The 17201-nt window shown below is 36.7% G+C and overlaps 1 protein-coding gene across 1 annotated transcript; it reads left to right on the top strand.

Moving 5' to 3' along the window:
- The first annotated feature begins 60 nt into the window (after positions 1–60).
- Positions 61–17109, top strand: LOC126816850 (BLOC-3 complex member HPS1). The gene is made up of 16 exons (XM_050543624.1): positions 61–225; positions 1097–1255; positions 1677–1798; positions 2551–2653; positions 3976–4118; positions 5060–5270; positions 6916–7036; positions 8557–8684; positions 9026–9259; positions 10471–10635; positions 11783–11895; positions 12246–12437; positions 13407–13536; positions 13854–13967; positions 15333–15415; positions 16020–17109. The coding sequence occupies exons 1-16, from the start codon at positions 115–117 to the stop codon at positions 16177–16179; spliced, it is 2289 nt and encodes a 762-aa protein (XP_050399581.1). The 5' UTR covers positions 61–114; the 3' UTR covers positions 16180–17109.
- Positions 17110–17201: the final 92 nt, after the last annotated feature.

The following is a 17201-nucleotide window of genomic DNA, read 5'->3' as shown; positions in this document are numbered from 1 at the left end:
CCACCGGAACGACAAATTAGTTATCCCCCCATTTGCAGATCACATGACAATAAAGTAAAAGTAGACACTGATAGAAAGTAAACAAGGATGTGATTATGAAGTTAATCGTTAATAATGAAGTGTTTATTAGTTGTAAATCGAATGAACGATGTTCGGTTCCTTGATTTTGATGACGATTTTGCTGAATACATAAATAATCAAGCAATTGAAATAGGTTTATTACAGGTAAAGGAATAAAGAAAAGCCTGGAGATAATGATTATGAAGCCATTATATATGTTAATGGCATTAACATTAATATTAATATAATAAAATTATAATAAACAAATCAATCAAATGGTGCCTACATGCTATTTGCTTCTCTAGCAATGCCCCTTGCATGATCATTCATAATTTAGTAACACTAAAATAGTACGTGAACCTAGAAATACACATTTCAAATTTACTATAAAATACAATCGAGATAGATTTATTTCCTTTGTGAGAGATAAAGTTTGGCATTCTTGCAGTTCCATCCAACCAGATTGTTTTTATATATAGTCCCAAGTTGCCTCATCTCTCCTCCATGTCTTGAAATGAAGTAGGGTTTAACGTCCTACTGTTCTGCTCCGACTAAGCTAATGAAGACGGGCATACACATACAGTGTGGTATGGGGGAAAATTTGCTCGGACAGTGGCACTGCAGCCTACCCTTTTATCGAATTCAAACTGCAAAGGGATCTTTAATGTGCACACCAATGTGTACACTGGACCTTGGTTTTTTGTCCTATCCGAACCACTATACGTTGTCCTTTCCCAGGCCTTCATTCCTGCACCACTGACAAGGAGGAACCATACCGGAAAATCCTGATGAACTTTCTTGGCCAACGCAGGGATCGAATACGGGACCTTCAGGTTAGCGAGCCAACATCTTACCCACTGAGATACCATGGCTCCCTCTGTGTCTCAAATACATCAGACCATTAGACACATCTCAACGTTTGCAGTGATGTTCCTGTAGCTATAATGATCCTAGGTGCTTACATGTTTTGTCCTATGCATCCATGTTTGCAGTAATATAAGATAATAAAATGAAAGTATCTTTTTGTTTTTCATAGGCAGAAGAATGTGGGCTAGATGCGTATTATGTGGATCCAAATATTATCATGCAGATATTCTCTCCTTTAGTTTTATCACAGTGGTTCCTTATAGAACAAACTAAAAATCCCTGTTCTTCGGTCACCTGTGAAAATGGCTTCCTATTTGTCTTTAAGCATGTAAGTGAATATTTTTGAATTGAATATTTAATCCGTCTTTTCAAGACACTAAATCTCATTGATTCAGGTCAAAACAAAATATTGAATTGGGCTCATTTGATGTGTTATAATGATTAATTTTTCCAAAAGATTAAGTAGAAGCCATCTTGTTTACTAATTGTAGTTTCAATTTTGGATGAGAGAGAGAGAGGCAGAGAGAGGCAGGTGGGGGGGGGGGTGCATGCAGGAAGGCATGTACCACATGTACTACTGAGAAACCTTATGATTTATAGAATCTAAATAATACATGACAGTCATAATCATATGGATTAGGCCTACTAATTCTAGGAATTTATCAGTGAGGGTTCACTCATCTGAATCAAGCAAATAATCTAAATTAAATTAATCATAATTTTTTTTTTCCAATGTACAAATATTACAGATGGATGATCTATTGTTGATTGCTATAAATGGAGATGGGACTGAAACAGAAGAATTTCTTTTAAAAAAGATTCAGATGTTTTTACGTCTGATTGGGTTTTTATTTGGTCCAGCAACAGATGAGTAAGTTTAGATATTTCTCTGTAGGGAGCCACAGTGACTCTCTGCGTATCATGCTGACACACATTCTTGGTATCCCCAGTGGTTTCGTTCCGTTCTACTCCACTAACCTCTGGGTTCATCCATGGGGTTTTTTGCTTGATTGTAGCTTGATTCTAAGAAGTATCAAAAAACAGTTTACATCACAATAATCTTAGTTGCAATAAAATGCTAGTTACTTTCCTTTGCCCACTCAATTGGTGGATAAAAATAGTAGTAGTATCAAGGTTTAAATATTAAGGCCACCTGCAGATTTCGGCAAGGTCGCGAGATGTAAATAGGGTTAGGGCACATGATTGTTGACAAGATTGTTTGTTAGGTCTATGGTTAGGGTTAGGATTAGCCGTAGCCCTCTTTACATCTCGTGACCATGACGAAATCTGCAGGTGGCCTTAATATTTAGACCTAACCTTGATGCAGGATGGAAGATGTGGCAAGGAATAGGCTTCTCTTCATTGGAGGAAACCCATAGTAAGAATTTGAATACTGCTGTCCAGACAAAATCTTCATTAGCCTGTTTTGTGAAGAAAAGTAGGATGTTAAATTCCATTTCTATTTTCTGTACTTCCCTTGCAGATGTAGTGTCCTTGATCAATGTTCAGGCCACATAAAAATTTTGCTTTTTATAGATATACTGTGCATTATTCAATATATCGATATACTGTGCATTATTCAATATATTGATATACTGTGCATTATTCAATGATTTATTTTAGAATAGGGCGATATGAAGATAAGAGAGAAAGATGGAATTTTTTACGACGTTTATTAGAGACATGGATGAAGTTATGTTGTGATGAACAAGCTTTTCTTGTTGAGGTATTTACATATCTAATTACACAGTATATAATACACAAGACTGATCTAGGAGTACCCAGTGAACACCCCAGCTTCCAAAAACTTTTAGACAGATCATAAGAAGTGTTGATGATCTCAATTTTTAGTTCAAAATTCACAGATTTCACAAAAAATTCATTCGCCCGAATATTCGCCTTGCTATCAAATTTCTTCGCCAATGGAAAGAATTGTCGCCATTGGTGAATTGGTCAATGTCTTGGGTTATCACTAAACACTGTGGAATTTACAATTATTTCCGGTACATTGAAATTAAAGATACATTATGGGAGATTAGATAAAGAGCCGGCAGTTCTCACTATGTTAGTTAAAAACTAGATAATGTAAAGGGAATTTGCTGAAAATTTCAGTCAAATTGATCCACCCTGAACTGTGTATTTAGCAACTGAATTTTGAGCCCAGCCTCGATCATCATTTCTAAAGTCGGTACGATAAAAAACAGTCCTGATTATCCATTTTTTGATTAATCAGAAGCTTCAGACAGAGTTCTAATCCAGTAAATATCGCAGGCTAGCAATGCCATCGAGAGTTGATTATGGTCTGGATAAGTTAATTAATGTCTAATTAATAATTTATATAACATTTCAGGCCTAAAGAAAGACCTTCCATAGGCAGATTTAGCTCTTCCATAATGTATGTTTAAGTGATTGGTTAAGATTTCCGAACGTTTTTTTAACCACTAGCAGTGCATCGATAGCATCATACGTAATGATAACTGAACAAGTTTAAAAACGAAGTTAGATATTTTATTTAGTTTGTAAAAATAGAATAGATTTAAAATATTGGGATGAAAGCGGCACAACAGAATACAAACATGACAAATGATACAGGAATTTGACACATACATTCAATATTTATTAATATTGAATTGTTTTTATTGCATTTGAGGAGCCATGGTGGCTAAGTGGGCCTGGAGGTTGCGGGGTTGCTCCCGGTGTTGGCCAAGAAAGTCCATAGGGATTCTCCTGCGTGGTTTCCCCTTGTCAGTGGTGCAGGACAGGGGACCTGACATGGACAACTGTCTAGTCGTCAGATGACATGACAAAACGAGGTCCTGTGTACACATTGGCGTGCACATAAAAGATCCTTTGGCAATTGGAATTCGATATCCGAGTAGGCAAGATTTAACTCATAGCATACTGTATGGTGTATACCCGTTTCATTATCCCAGTCGGAGCAAAAAAGTTGGACGTTAAACTCCATTTTATTTCATTTAAAATGGAGACAAATGAAAAGATATGTAACTATATTTCAATGAGCATTGTATAGAATTATTTTTATTTTAGGCAGTTGAAAGATTACATGTAAATCAGACTTTAAATGAGAAATGTATAGAATTATTAGAAGAAGGTGTAAAGAAGATACAGAGTGTACCAGCTCATCATGCCTTATTACTGGTTAATAATAAACTACTAGCTCTCTATTCAAAGTAAGCAAATATCACAATTATATTTTAGTATTTGTTCTGCCATGGTTTCACCTTGTCAGTGGTGCAGGACGGAGGGCCTGACAAGGACAGCTGTCTAGTCGTTGGGATGGTACGTAAAACCATGCACATTGTCGTGCACGTAAAAGATCCCTTGGCAGTTTGGAATTCAGTATAAGAGTAAGCCTTAGCGCTGATGTCCGGGCAAAATTTCCCTCATAGCACAATGTGTGGCATATGCCTGTCTTCATTCGCCCAGTAGGACGTACTAGTAACCATTCCAGGCCACGATAGAATTAAAGAAATAGCACTGTACACACAGTAAAGTTAATTTCAGTCATGGGAAAAGGGTCAAACTTTATGCTAACACATGCACAGAATAGCATTTACACTACGAATATTGAACTGCGTCGTACTGAGAACGGCACTGAGACCACCTCACTTCAATGGTCCAGAATGGCCTGTTATGCTTGAAATTTGTAATATAAACTGGATTATGGACAAACAAGGGAACTTCAGTGTTTTTAAGGGATTCACCTTTTAAGGGTTTTATTTTATGGAATTATATTTGACCAGTAAATGGCACCAATATCTAGCAACGTCTGATTGTATTTAATGTTATCTAAATGTTCGATAATAGATTTTGAATATCATAAAAGTAAAACCTAAGATGTATTTTATTAAGATAATCCTTTGTTTTCAAGCCTGGAAATAAGGCACCTGTCACAGACAATGTCAGGCACAGATTTAGGCCCTGTCAGGCACAAAACCTCTGGTGTCTGTCATTTTGTCTGGCACCGATCCTTCCTTTTTGTTGATATTATAAATACATGTCCGGCACAGAGTTGAAAATGTCAGGTACTATTTCATTAGTGCCTGACATTTTGTCAGGTACACATGTATATCTAAAACCGTTATTTCCAGACCTGTTTTTTTTGTTTCAGTTGGAATGCGAATGAACTACAGCCAGCTGATATATTGTGCATTCTTCTATTAGCAAAAGATGTCTTCCCTTCCAAAGAGAAACTGGAAGACCTGTTCTCACGTTCCTATTGCATGGCTTCTCATGAGACTGGACGTACTAGTCAATTTGTTCCTTCCACTGCCAGAATATCCAGCTACCTTGGTGATGATAGTGATGCAGATGATGATTTGGTGAGGATGAAATATATTAAGAAAATCAAACCGGTCTTCGAGATATTTCATGAAATTAAAATTTATGAAGTAATTTACTAGTATCTATTTTTTCCAAGACGCAAGATAACACAATTATTTTTAGTTAGGTTAAGTTTTCATCAAATCTCAGGGCTCAAACAATCAGATTAAAATAAAGATCTATATTTCGTTTCATTTTTTTATACTTTCGATTGCCTACACTACATGAAGACCTGACCGATTGTACCGATAGGTCGCTTCAGAGGTCATACGAGCTGCTTTTGACCCTATGACATCAGACATCTGATTAACCAATCAGCATTGATGTTACTGATTACCCACAGTTCCGTGCAAATCACACCAAATACAGACCGTTTCATTGGCTAATCCCTCACACTTTTCAGAACACGTCAATTATAACAACTCTTCGAGATCCTTGTGTAGTAAAGTCAAGTAAAACAAAATTTTGAACTATAAAAATGGAATGAAATAGGATCTGTGTTTTAATCAGATTGAGGTTCAAAAGTAATGTATGCAATTCGTAAAAGCAAGCCGAAATTTTCTTGAATTGCATAATGTCACTCACGTAGGTTTTTTACTATTTTGGATAGGGTGTCAACATTGGCCTAACCTATTCCCCAGTCCATTTTCAAATGAAATGAAATATTGTTTATAACACAATGGCCATAACTTCGCTCAGAATAGATAGAGTAATATGGCAGTCATTGTTTTTTATACATTGAAATGTGGTCGTATATTGTTGTCGCCCCCGTCCGCCCATCCATCCATCGTCGTCCACAATTGCTTGTGGATGCTCTAGAGGCTCAAGTTAATATCCGATTGACTTTAAATTTAAACACAGTTTTTAAGGTCGTGAGTTGAAGAATCCCAGTGATTTTCAATGATTTCCGATTGTTACTACCAGAGTTATGGCCCATGATCACTTTGATAAATCTTGTGAATGCTCCAGAGACCAAAGTTATCATCTGATTGACTTTAGATTGATACACAGAGTTTAAGGTCTTGAGATGAACAAGTATATTGATTTTTAATGAATTTTGATAACTTGAACATCTAATTCCATGATATTAAATGTTTCGTATGCTAAACATTAACATGGGCCAGAACTAAAAGCCAAACAAATTCTAATGATTCTCTGATAATTACTTAATGAGTTGTTACTTTTAATCAGATTTTAGTGTATTATAGATGTTTCATTACCGACAATAGAAAAAATATGCGACAAATTTTGTTGACTGCTCGGACGACTTAGCTGCTGTGGGCATATGTTTCGTTGCCTAGCAACCTATCTTTAATCGAGCACCTGCCACTCTCCTGAATGTCAACGGAGGGGAGGATTTTTGCCCTCCCCTTAAAATTGAAAATCGCATGTAATGACCCCATTACATGCAGTTATTAATAATCAGAACCATTTCCCATACACATAACTAATCACTCTCCTTAATATCAGATCATTCTCCTTAATTTCTAATTCACTCTTCTTATCGAACCTGGGAGAACTTTTTTAGGGGAGCGATTTTTTCAATTTGTTGATTTATGGGAGCTTTTTTTGGCTCTCCTCAGAAATACAAACAACGATGACTGATATGGATAAAATTTTCGATATGTATCTTTAATATTGTAGTATCTCAGTGCTCAAACTACACCTCGAACAACACCTACCCCAGATAATAGTTCAAGATCTTCAGAAAAAGACAGTGGGAGTTTAGGAAATGATGACGATGAGCTAACACCAGAGGGAGCAGGTAATTAAAATATCAAAGTAAATTTTATTAAAACCCAAGGATATTCATTATTTACTGAAAGAGACGAGAGAGAGAGAGAGTAAATTTAATTATAACAAATTGTTTCAATGGCATTTATTCATTGAAGTGGAATATACAGGACACAATTCTATAAAATACAGAGGGAGAGAGAGAGAAATGGGGTTTAACGTCCACTTGACACAAACTAGGTCATTTCGGGACTAACATATGATTTGATTTTATTTCAATAATTCGCTTGCGCGTAGGGGTCTTTTAGCAGTGGGAGGAAACCGGAGGACCCGGAGAAAACCCACGAGGTTGGACAGGCGACCCTACTCCTTGTCACGTACAACCGGGGATTCGAAACCACGCCAGTTGACTCAATGACAGGCCGTATGATACAGCACGCACGTGCTAACCATTCGGCCACCCCCACCCCCTATAAATACAATGACTGCAATTGCTTGATAATGACTAAAGAAGCCTAGTTGAAAGTCGTTCAGTAATGAACAGTAATTGTATTCCATAGAATTGTCACCTGTAAATTAATCATAACATAAGAATGTTTATCTTTTACTGAGAGAGAAAGTAAATTTAATTAAATCATGAGAATGTTTATTATTCACTAAGAGGAGATTTAATTAAATCATGAGAATGTTTGTTATTCACTAAGAGGAGATTTAATTAAATCATGAGAATGTTTATTATTCACTAAGAGGAGATTTAATTAAATCACGAGAATGTTTATTATTCACTAAGATGAGATTTAATTAAATCACGAGAATTTTCATTATTTACTCAGAGAAATCAAAATAAATTTGATTAAAACATTATCATGTTTATTATTTAGCAAGAAAGAAAAAAATAAATTTAATTACAACTCGAAAATGTTCATTATTTACTATGAGAAAATATATTTAATTAAAGTATGAGAACTTTTATTATTTATTGAGAGAGAAAAAGTAAATTTAATTAATTCATAAGAATGTTCATTATCAATCTGATTCAAATACAGATCTATATTTCGTTTCGTTTTTTTATACTTTTGATGGCCTCTACTACATAAAAATCTAACCAGTTGTAGTGGGGGGGTCGCGTCAGGGGTCATACGAGTCGTTTTTGACCCTATGATGTCAAACATTTGATTAACCAATAAGCGTTAATGTTTCTAGTAAGATACCCACAGTTCTGTGCATAGCACGCTAAGAACTCGCCATAACAGACCGTTTCATTGGCTAATCCATTATCCATCACATTAACCGGAATGCGGGTTATATAACAACTATATATAAACAAAATTTTGAACTATGAAAAACGAAACAAAATGAGATCTGTGTTTTAATCAGATTGGTTCATTAAAAAAGCTTAATGAGTTGAATTTTTCATCAGACTTGTTTTTTTATATTCTGGAGGATGAATGTTTGCTCCATATAAATGACAGATAATTTACAAAATTTAGATAACCAAGGATTGGAAATGACATTTAATTTGAAAATATTTTTTTCTCATTTTTTTTACAGTATTATTGGATATACCGAGTCCTTCCCCCTACCCAGAGGTTTCACCACATGTAGCTTGTGAAAGAGAAGTTTTCTTTACTCCTCACGATGATGTTAAACTAGATTCATTATATAAGACATATAGCACGGTAATATCTCTTACTTCTTTTTATAGGGGTTTGGATGGCTGAATGGTAAGCCCGCTGTATCATAAGGTCTGTCATTGAATCAACTTGCGTGGTTTTGATTCCCTGGTTGTATGTGACAAGGAGTAGGGATGCATGTCCAATTTCGTGGGTTTTCTCCAGTTACTCCGCTTTCTTCCCACTGCTAAAGACCCCTACAAGCAAATTATTGAAATAAAATTGAACCATATGTTAGTCCCGAAATGACCTAGTTTGTGTCGAGTGGATGTTAAACCCCATTTCTCTCTCTCTCTCTCTATTAATTTAATTTTTAATTTTCGCTATCCAATTATCTTTTATTCTAGCCTAGAGAAAGCAATAGTTTACCACCAGAAATGTTTCACGAGATACGTCCCCAGAGTTCCACAGTTGCTTCTTATGATGCTTCTGTTGTAAATACCCGACCACATAGACCCGAGCATGTCCCGGAATACTGGCGTCAGATGATATTTTTACAGACACGTGTTTGTGGATATTCCCCGCATCAACTACACTGTACACAAGTTTTACCTGGTATCGTTCTAATATTAGTTACAGAGGTACGTAATACACAGAATTCTCCTTTTCTGTCTGGGGGGTTGGGGGGCTGTTGTATGATAAGGTCTGTCATTGAGTCAACTGGTGTGGTTTCGATTCCCCGGTTGTATGTGACGAGAAGTAGGGGCGCCTGTCCAACCTCGTAGGTGTTCTCCAGGTTTCCTCCCACTACTAAAGACCCATACGTGCAAGCGAAATATTGAAATGAAATTAAACCATATGTTAGTCCCGAAATGAACTAGTTTGTGTCAAGTGGACATTAAACCCCATTTCTCTCCCTCCCCCTTTTCTGTCTGGGGTTTTTAGCCTGGTGTTGGCCAAGAAAGGTCCCCAGGATTTCAAGCAGCATGATCTCCCCTTGTCAGTCGTGCAGGATGGCGGGCTTGGCGAAGACAGTATCTAGTCCTTTGGGTGCAACAAAAAATGCAGGTCCTATGTGAACTATTGACAGTTGGAATTAATTGCTGTCCAGGCAAAATTCCCCTCATAGAACTCTGTAGGGCGGATGCCAATCTTCATTAAAATAAGATGTTAAGCCCCATTTCATTCAAACTCTAGGATACACGTAAAAGCTGATAAACTCCCTTAGCATCAGAGCTCTTTAAATCTTGAGAGCCCCAAAATATGTTGCTTATATGCATCAGATAGTGCTTGTTTTTATAAAATATCATGTAGCATGTCATTTATGTTGCGGGAACCAAGGGCGTCCCCCCGGTCCCCCCTAAATCCACGCCCATGACGGGAACCACGTTGGTTAAGTGGGTAAGACGCTGGCTCGTTATAGCCTGGAGGCCGCAGGTTCACTTCCGGTGTTGGCAGAGAAAGTTCATCAAGGTTATACAGCATGGTTTTCCCTTGTCAGTGATGCAGGACGGAGGGCCTGACAAAGACAGCTGTCTAGTTGTTCGGTGGGACGGAAAACCGAGATCCCATGTACAAACTGGAGTGCATGTAAAAGATCACTTGGCAGTTGGAATACAATATAAGAGTAGGCCGTAGCACTGCTGTTTGGGCAAAATTTCCCTCATAGCACACTGTATGGCATATGCCCGTCTTCGCTAGCCCAGTTTGGAGACGAACAGTAGGATGTTAAACCCCATTTCATTTCATTTCATTTTCATTCATGTTGCTTGTCTATAGGTTTATTAATTTTATTATTCTTGTTACACAGTCCATCACGTATGTATTAAATTATAATTGTTATTTATTACAGGGTTCTAAAGGTAATGTTGCAGGTCATCTATGTCAGGTGTTTATTATTATAAAAGATTTATTGGCAGGTAAACGAGATAAATTAAATCGTGTACAGGGACAGAATCTATATGATGTCATGAATTCTTTATTATCAAAAATACAAGGCCTTCTTAAGAAGGTCAAGGTAAGTGAACAGACTTCTTCAATCTTGACAAAGTAAAAGGGGATTAACATCCAGTCGACACAATTTTGGGAATAAAATCTGGTACAATTTTTTATTTCAATAATTTGCTTGCGTGTATGGGTCTTTAGCAGTGGGAGGAAACCGAAGGTCTCAGTGAAAACCCATATCGAGATTGGGCAGGCGACCGTATTCCTTGTCATGTACAAGCTTGGGATAGAAACCATGACACTTGACTCATTAACAGACCTTATAATCTAAAGTGCATGTGTTAGCCCTCTCGATCACCCAACCTTGCCCCAAAGCTACAGTCCAGCTCATGAAGGGAAGTTGGCCTGAGTCGTCCAACACGTATGCTGTAGATCATAAGGAACCTTATTCATGAAAATGTAAACTAAAATTTTTTAAGGATGGAGCCTTTCCATTGGTTGAGTGTTGGAATCCTAGTACAAAATTTACCTTTTAACCAATGGAAAGGCTGTATTCTATGCAAGTCATTAGTTCAACTTCAAGTTTGTATTTTGTAAGTGCCAAGGAGCAGGATTAATTCTTAACCTTATGGATTTTGATTATTGAAATAAAAAATATACTGTGTGTTAGTCCCGAAATAACTTGTTTTTTGTTGAATGGATGTTAAACCCATTTCTCTTTCTCAGACTGAGAATTTCAGCCCATGAACTTGAAATGTAGGAGAGTGGGCATCTCCACCAATTATCACTGCTGAAACATGTTAAGCCAGAGTTGATGAAAACTATTTACTCCAGAGCCAATGAAAACAGCTACGTAGCACAGCATTTAAAATGAACAGAATGGTGTGATTGACTTGCAAAAATTCAGATAAATGAATAAATTCTTACCAGAGCAGAGTGCCAGATTTACCTATAGGCTAAGCAGGCTGAAGCCTAGAGGACCTCCAGCTTAGGAGTATAATATTTTTGACTCTGTAGTCTTAAACATCCGTCACCATCCTCGGCTTTCCACAGTGGTGTTTAAAACATACTTTCATCTTCCTCTTGTCGTGTGTGTTGGGGGGGGGGGGGGTAAGGGGCTTCATAAGTGGAATAACCTTGGGCCTTTCTTCTTCACAATATGGCACTGCTTGTATGTAAATATGCATATCAATATATGTGTGATATTTATATTTGAATAGGGTCAATCACAACGAATATTAAATGATATCAAGAAGAGATGGGAAGGTGAAGAATTACGTACTGGTTTATTGGCGTATCTAGAGTCAGAAATAGGAACAGATATGGCTCCAACGTAAGTTCAGTGGATTTTTTTGTGACATTTATAATAAGAATATTTTTGTAGATTTTGTTGACTCAGTGACTGTGATTTTCAGATCCTGAATTTGATCCCGGGATTCACTGAGAAAGTTCCTCTGGATTTCTCATCCAGGTTTCTCCCTTGTTGTTGGTGCAGGATGTAGGGCTGGGCATGGAAATGTTAAAGATCCCTTGACAGTTGGAAGTCTAAATAAAAGTAGGGTGCACTCAAAGTACACTGCATGGAGTATACCTATCTTCATTAGAAAAGTGTGACATTTACAAAATTCCAATTCATTTTTTTGATATTTTTATATAGAATTTGATTAATGTTATCCATTTCAGCATAGAAACAGCTTTATCCGATTTGTTCCGTAAATTAAAGGAATTATTTTCGCTGTTATATTTATCACCTAAAGCCGTGAATGAATCCGTCAAAGAAATAATGCTACAATTACAAAAGAAATTAAAAGCAGAATTAGCAGATTATAGAGATTTTTTAACTGTTAAAGCACAGAGAAACATTCCTATGACATCGTATCCTTACTCAAACTAGGGGTCACGGTGGCTAAGTGGGTAAGACGCTGGCTCGCTAGCCCGGAGGTCGGGTTTTTGATCCTTGCATTGGCCGAGAAAGTTCATCCAGACTTTCCGGCGCGGTTCCCCCTTGTCAGTGATGCAGGGCAGAGGGCCTGACAAGGACAGCTGTCTAATCATTTGGAAGGGACGAAAAACCGAGGTCCCGTGTACACATTGGCGTGCATGTAAAAGATCCCTTGACAGTTGGAATTTGATATAAGAGTAGGCTGTAGTGCCACTGTCCAGCAAAATTTCCCTCATAGCACACTGTATGGCGTATGCCCGTCTTCATTAGCCCAGTTGGAGCAGAACAGAAGGACGTTAAACCCCATTTCATTTCATTTCATTACTGAAACTAAACAATGATAATCATACAGTGACTCAGTGTGTAAGACGGTGGGCTCACTAACCAGGAGGTAGCAGGTTCAATTCAGGCGTAGGCCAAGAATTTTACCCTTGTCACTGAAGATGGCCTTGCAAGGAACAGCGTCTAGCATTTCAGATTGATCGATAAACCAATGTCGGCATGCATTTAAAAGAACCCTTGGCATTCGACTGCTGTTCGGTCAGAACTCCCCCATAGCACACTGCATGGCATGTGTCCATCTTCAATTAAAGAAAATTGAGATGTTCTACGGAGTTAAACCCCATTTTATTTTCATAATCATACAATTTATGACGTAAATGTAGTAATACCCTTAAAATATGTTAAAAATTACATTTCACCAAGTTAAATAATCAAAACTCATAGCTACTGATCAAAAAATGCATTTTTCTTATGATTGTTTTGTTTCTTGATTAAATTTTAAATAATCAACTTTAGTGTTGATAAATCTGTGAAAAATTAAATATTGTCCAAAAAGTGAAAATGGTAATCAGCGACTAATTGTAATAATATACCCTTCATGATTCTTTAACACAGTATAGATATATCTATGAGTTTCCAGGACTGGTTCATTTTATCTACATAGATAGACAATCACATCAACTAACAGCACCCTCTCTAAATGTAACTACAGATGGCGAATTAGACCCAAAGCAATATCTAAAAGAAATGGTAAGTACCACAGCATACAATATTTGTCCCCAGTTTGTCTGGGCGCCTAGGGGTCATGGTGGCTAAGTGGGTAAGACGTTCAATGATGAGCATTTCCTGCTTAGGCTAAGCCCAGATAGTATCCTTGACTACCATTAGTGATTGAGTACATTTACATGGAATACAATCACTGGTTTATTATATATATGTTATTATATCACAATTCTTCTCTTATCGTTTTCAAACACAATAACTGATTCTTATTTCAGCTGTTTGATAAGCTTTTAGGATTTTTTGCATGGAGTAGTTATCAATTGGTTATGTTTATTAAACTTTAGGTGTGGAGTAAATATCAATATGCTATGGTCAGATTAAGTGAAGGCTATGTAACAACAATTATTCAAGATGGTGATTTCTATTTTTCTTATTTCCTGTGGTTTGAAGACAACAGGGTAAGTAATTTTCCGGTGTTTTTGACACACTGGTGTATAAGACACTTTGGTTTATAAGACATGCTGGTGTATAAAACACGCTGGTGTATAAGACATGCTGGTGTATAAGATACATTGGTGTTTAAGATAAAAGACACACTGATGTATATGACAAGCTGGTGTATAAGACAGACTGGTGCATAAGACACACTGGTGTATGAGACACACTGGTGTATAAGACAAACTGGTGTATATGACATGCTGATGTATAAGCCACACTGGTTTATAAGACTCAGTGATGTATAAGACAGGCTGGTGTATAAGACATGTTAGATTATCCGGTGTATAAGACATGCTGGTCGACGAGTGGTTGATATGACACACTGATGTATAAGACTCAGTGGTGTATAAGACACGCTGTTGTATAAGACACGCTGGTGTATAAGACATGCTTCTGTACAGGACACACTGGTGTATAAGATGTTCTGAATTATAAGACACTCGGGTGTATAAGACATGAGTTTATCAGGGATGTTCTAGAGTAAAGATCTGGTGTTTAAGATGTACACACTGTTAATTTACAACTTAGAAGAGTATACATGTAGTTTCATTTTCTGATGGTCACAATTTTTAATTCTGATTACCATGAAATATTTTTCAAATTTAACTTCGAAAATTCCTACTAGTTAATTTGATCTAACAGTGTTGGAAAAAACTTGCCATGATTAGCAGTAAATACAATATCCACCCATCCGATGTGTCCTTGAGAGAGCGAGGGAGAAATGGAGTGTAACGTCCACTCGACACAAACTAGGTCATTTCGGGACTAACAGTGGGAGGAAAGCGGAGGACCCAGAGAAAACCCACAAGGATTAACCGTCAACCCTACTCCTTGTCACATACAGCCGGGGATTCGAAACCATGCCAGTTGACTCAATGACAGACTTTGTGATACAAATGCGCATGAGCCAACCATTCGGGACTAACCTATGGTTCAATTTTATTTCAATAATTCGCTTGCGCTTCAGATCTTTAGCAGTGGGAGGAAACCGGGGGACCCGGAGAAAACCCACAAGATTGGACAGGCGGCCCTACTCCTTGTCACATACAACCGTGGAATCGAAACCACGCCAGTTGACCATTCAGCCATCCAAACCCCCACCCCAGATGTGTCCTTGAAATAAACAAAGTAGGATGGTATTGCACATCATAGCATAACAAGATGCTAATTGTACCCTGTCACAGGAGTAAAGGAAAAGGACAAAACCCCAAAAGTCTAGAAGTGTTTTGAGTTTTTGTACATAAAGATATTTGGTACATAGGATGTGATAAAATTATTATTTGGCCCTGTGGTATAAAGTGTAATTAATTTATTATCGATTTTAGGGATCTCCATTAGCTGTAGCTGAACCGTTTCGACCAACAACTGACCTACCGTTACCAGGTCTACTCACTGGACCTTTTTATAAGTAAGTTTTTTTTTCACGCATTTAAATAATTTAAATTTTAGGCAAAAACAAGATTTGAATTCTGCAAAAATTTTAGGGTTTGGGTAAAGGTTGGAGGAGCAAGGTTACCCACTTTTTTTATGTCAATGATAGAGGTGTCTGTGTGTATGTCAATGATAGAGAAGTCTGTATGTCTATGTCATTGATAGAGGGATCTCTATGTCTATGTCAATGATAGAGCAGTCTGTATGTCTATGTCAATGATAGAGGAGTCTGTATGTATGTCAATGATAGAGGAGTCTGTATGTCTATGGCAATGGTAGAGGTGTCTGCATGTCTATGTCAATGATAGAGGAGTCTGTATGTCTATGTCAATGATAGAGGAGTCTGTATGTTTGTCAATGATAGAGGAGTCTGTATGTCTATGTCAAGATAGGGGAGTCTGTATGTCTATGTCAATGAAAGAGGCGTCTGCATGTCTATGTCAATGATAGAGGAGTCTGTATGTCTATGGCAATGGTAGAGGTGTCAATGGCATTTCATATTTTGGAATTTTACTTCATTCTAAGATGTAACTCATCTACCTTGAAATTGTGAAGAAGTGGTTATATTGTTTTTATTTCAGACTTTTAATAAAACAGTGTTTTCCTAACTATGTACCAGGATCAGTGAGATGTTTTGAATTATTTATGATGCACCTGGGATTGGTACAACCACAATATATAGCCTCACATTGTCAACAATTAGCTAAAAAACTCTGGGATATGTCTCTTATAGAGATATAAAACTCTTATACCATAATCTGCTTCAACTTCTGAATTCTAAGTCCAAACTATTGCTTAAAGTAGTTACAAGTGTTGTGCATTAGACAGTGTAGATTTTGATATTTTTATACTAAACTGTACATAATCATTGTTATATATATATGAATGGAAGAATGTTTTGTTATAAGATTTAACAGTATGATAATTGTATCAGGGGCCTGTTTCACGAAATTTTAACTAAGATAAAAATCCAAATTTTAGTAATTTGATTGGATAATATTAGATTGATTTTAGTGCTTAGCCAATCCAAATTAAGTATCTACTAAAATTTGGATTTTATCTTTAGTTAAGATTTCGAGAAACAGGGCCCAGATTATTATGAATGAAATGCCTGTCTTAATTGGCCATGTTATCAGAGGCATGTGTAGAGCTATATTAAAGATGCATTATATGAGATTAGATAAAGAGTTGACATTCCTCGCTATAATAGTTAAAAATTAGATAAGGTAAATAGAATATACTGAAAAGTTCAGTCAAATTGTTCCACCCTGAACCACGATATTAGCTTTTGAATCTTAGGCTGGCCTCGATCATCATTACTAAAGTCGGTACAATAAAAAACAAAGTCTCAATTATCCATTTTTATGTTTAATTATTTTTCAAAAAGTGTATTACAATCCGCTAAATATCGCAGGCTAGCGATGGCATCGAGAGTTGATTATGGTCTGGATAAGTTAATTAATGTCTAATTGATAATTTAGATAACGTTTCCTGCCTAAAGATAGTCCTGCAATAGGCAGATTTAGCTCTTGCATAATGTATGTTTATATCTGTACGATAATTGTATCAGAATGTTATGAATGAAATGCCTTGAGCTACATTAATGTTTTGTTATATGATTTATCTCTATGATAATTGTTAATGATTGAAATAAATATTTCTGTTGCTTATTTACGTTTTACTTGTACATTAAAAACTTGTATATAGAAAGGTACAGCATGTTATTTCCATTTTATACTGCTTGTGATTATAGTGAACAATGG

This window comes from Patella vulgata, chromosome 3 (assembly GCF_932274485.2).
Source record: "Patella vulgata chromosome 3, xgPatVulg1.2, whole genome shotgun sequence".
NCBI lineage: Eukaryota > Metazoa > Mollusca > Gastropoda > Patellidae > Patella > Patella vulgata.
Note: the sequence above shows the minus strand (reverse complement) of the source record. Positions and strands in the feature narration are given on the sequence as shown.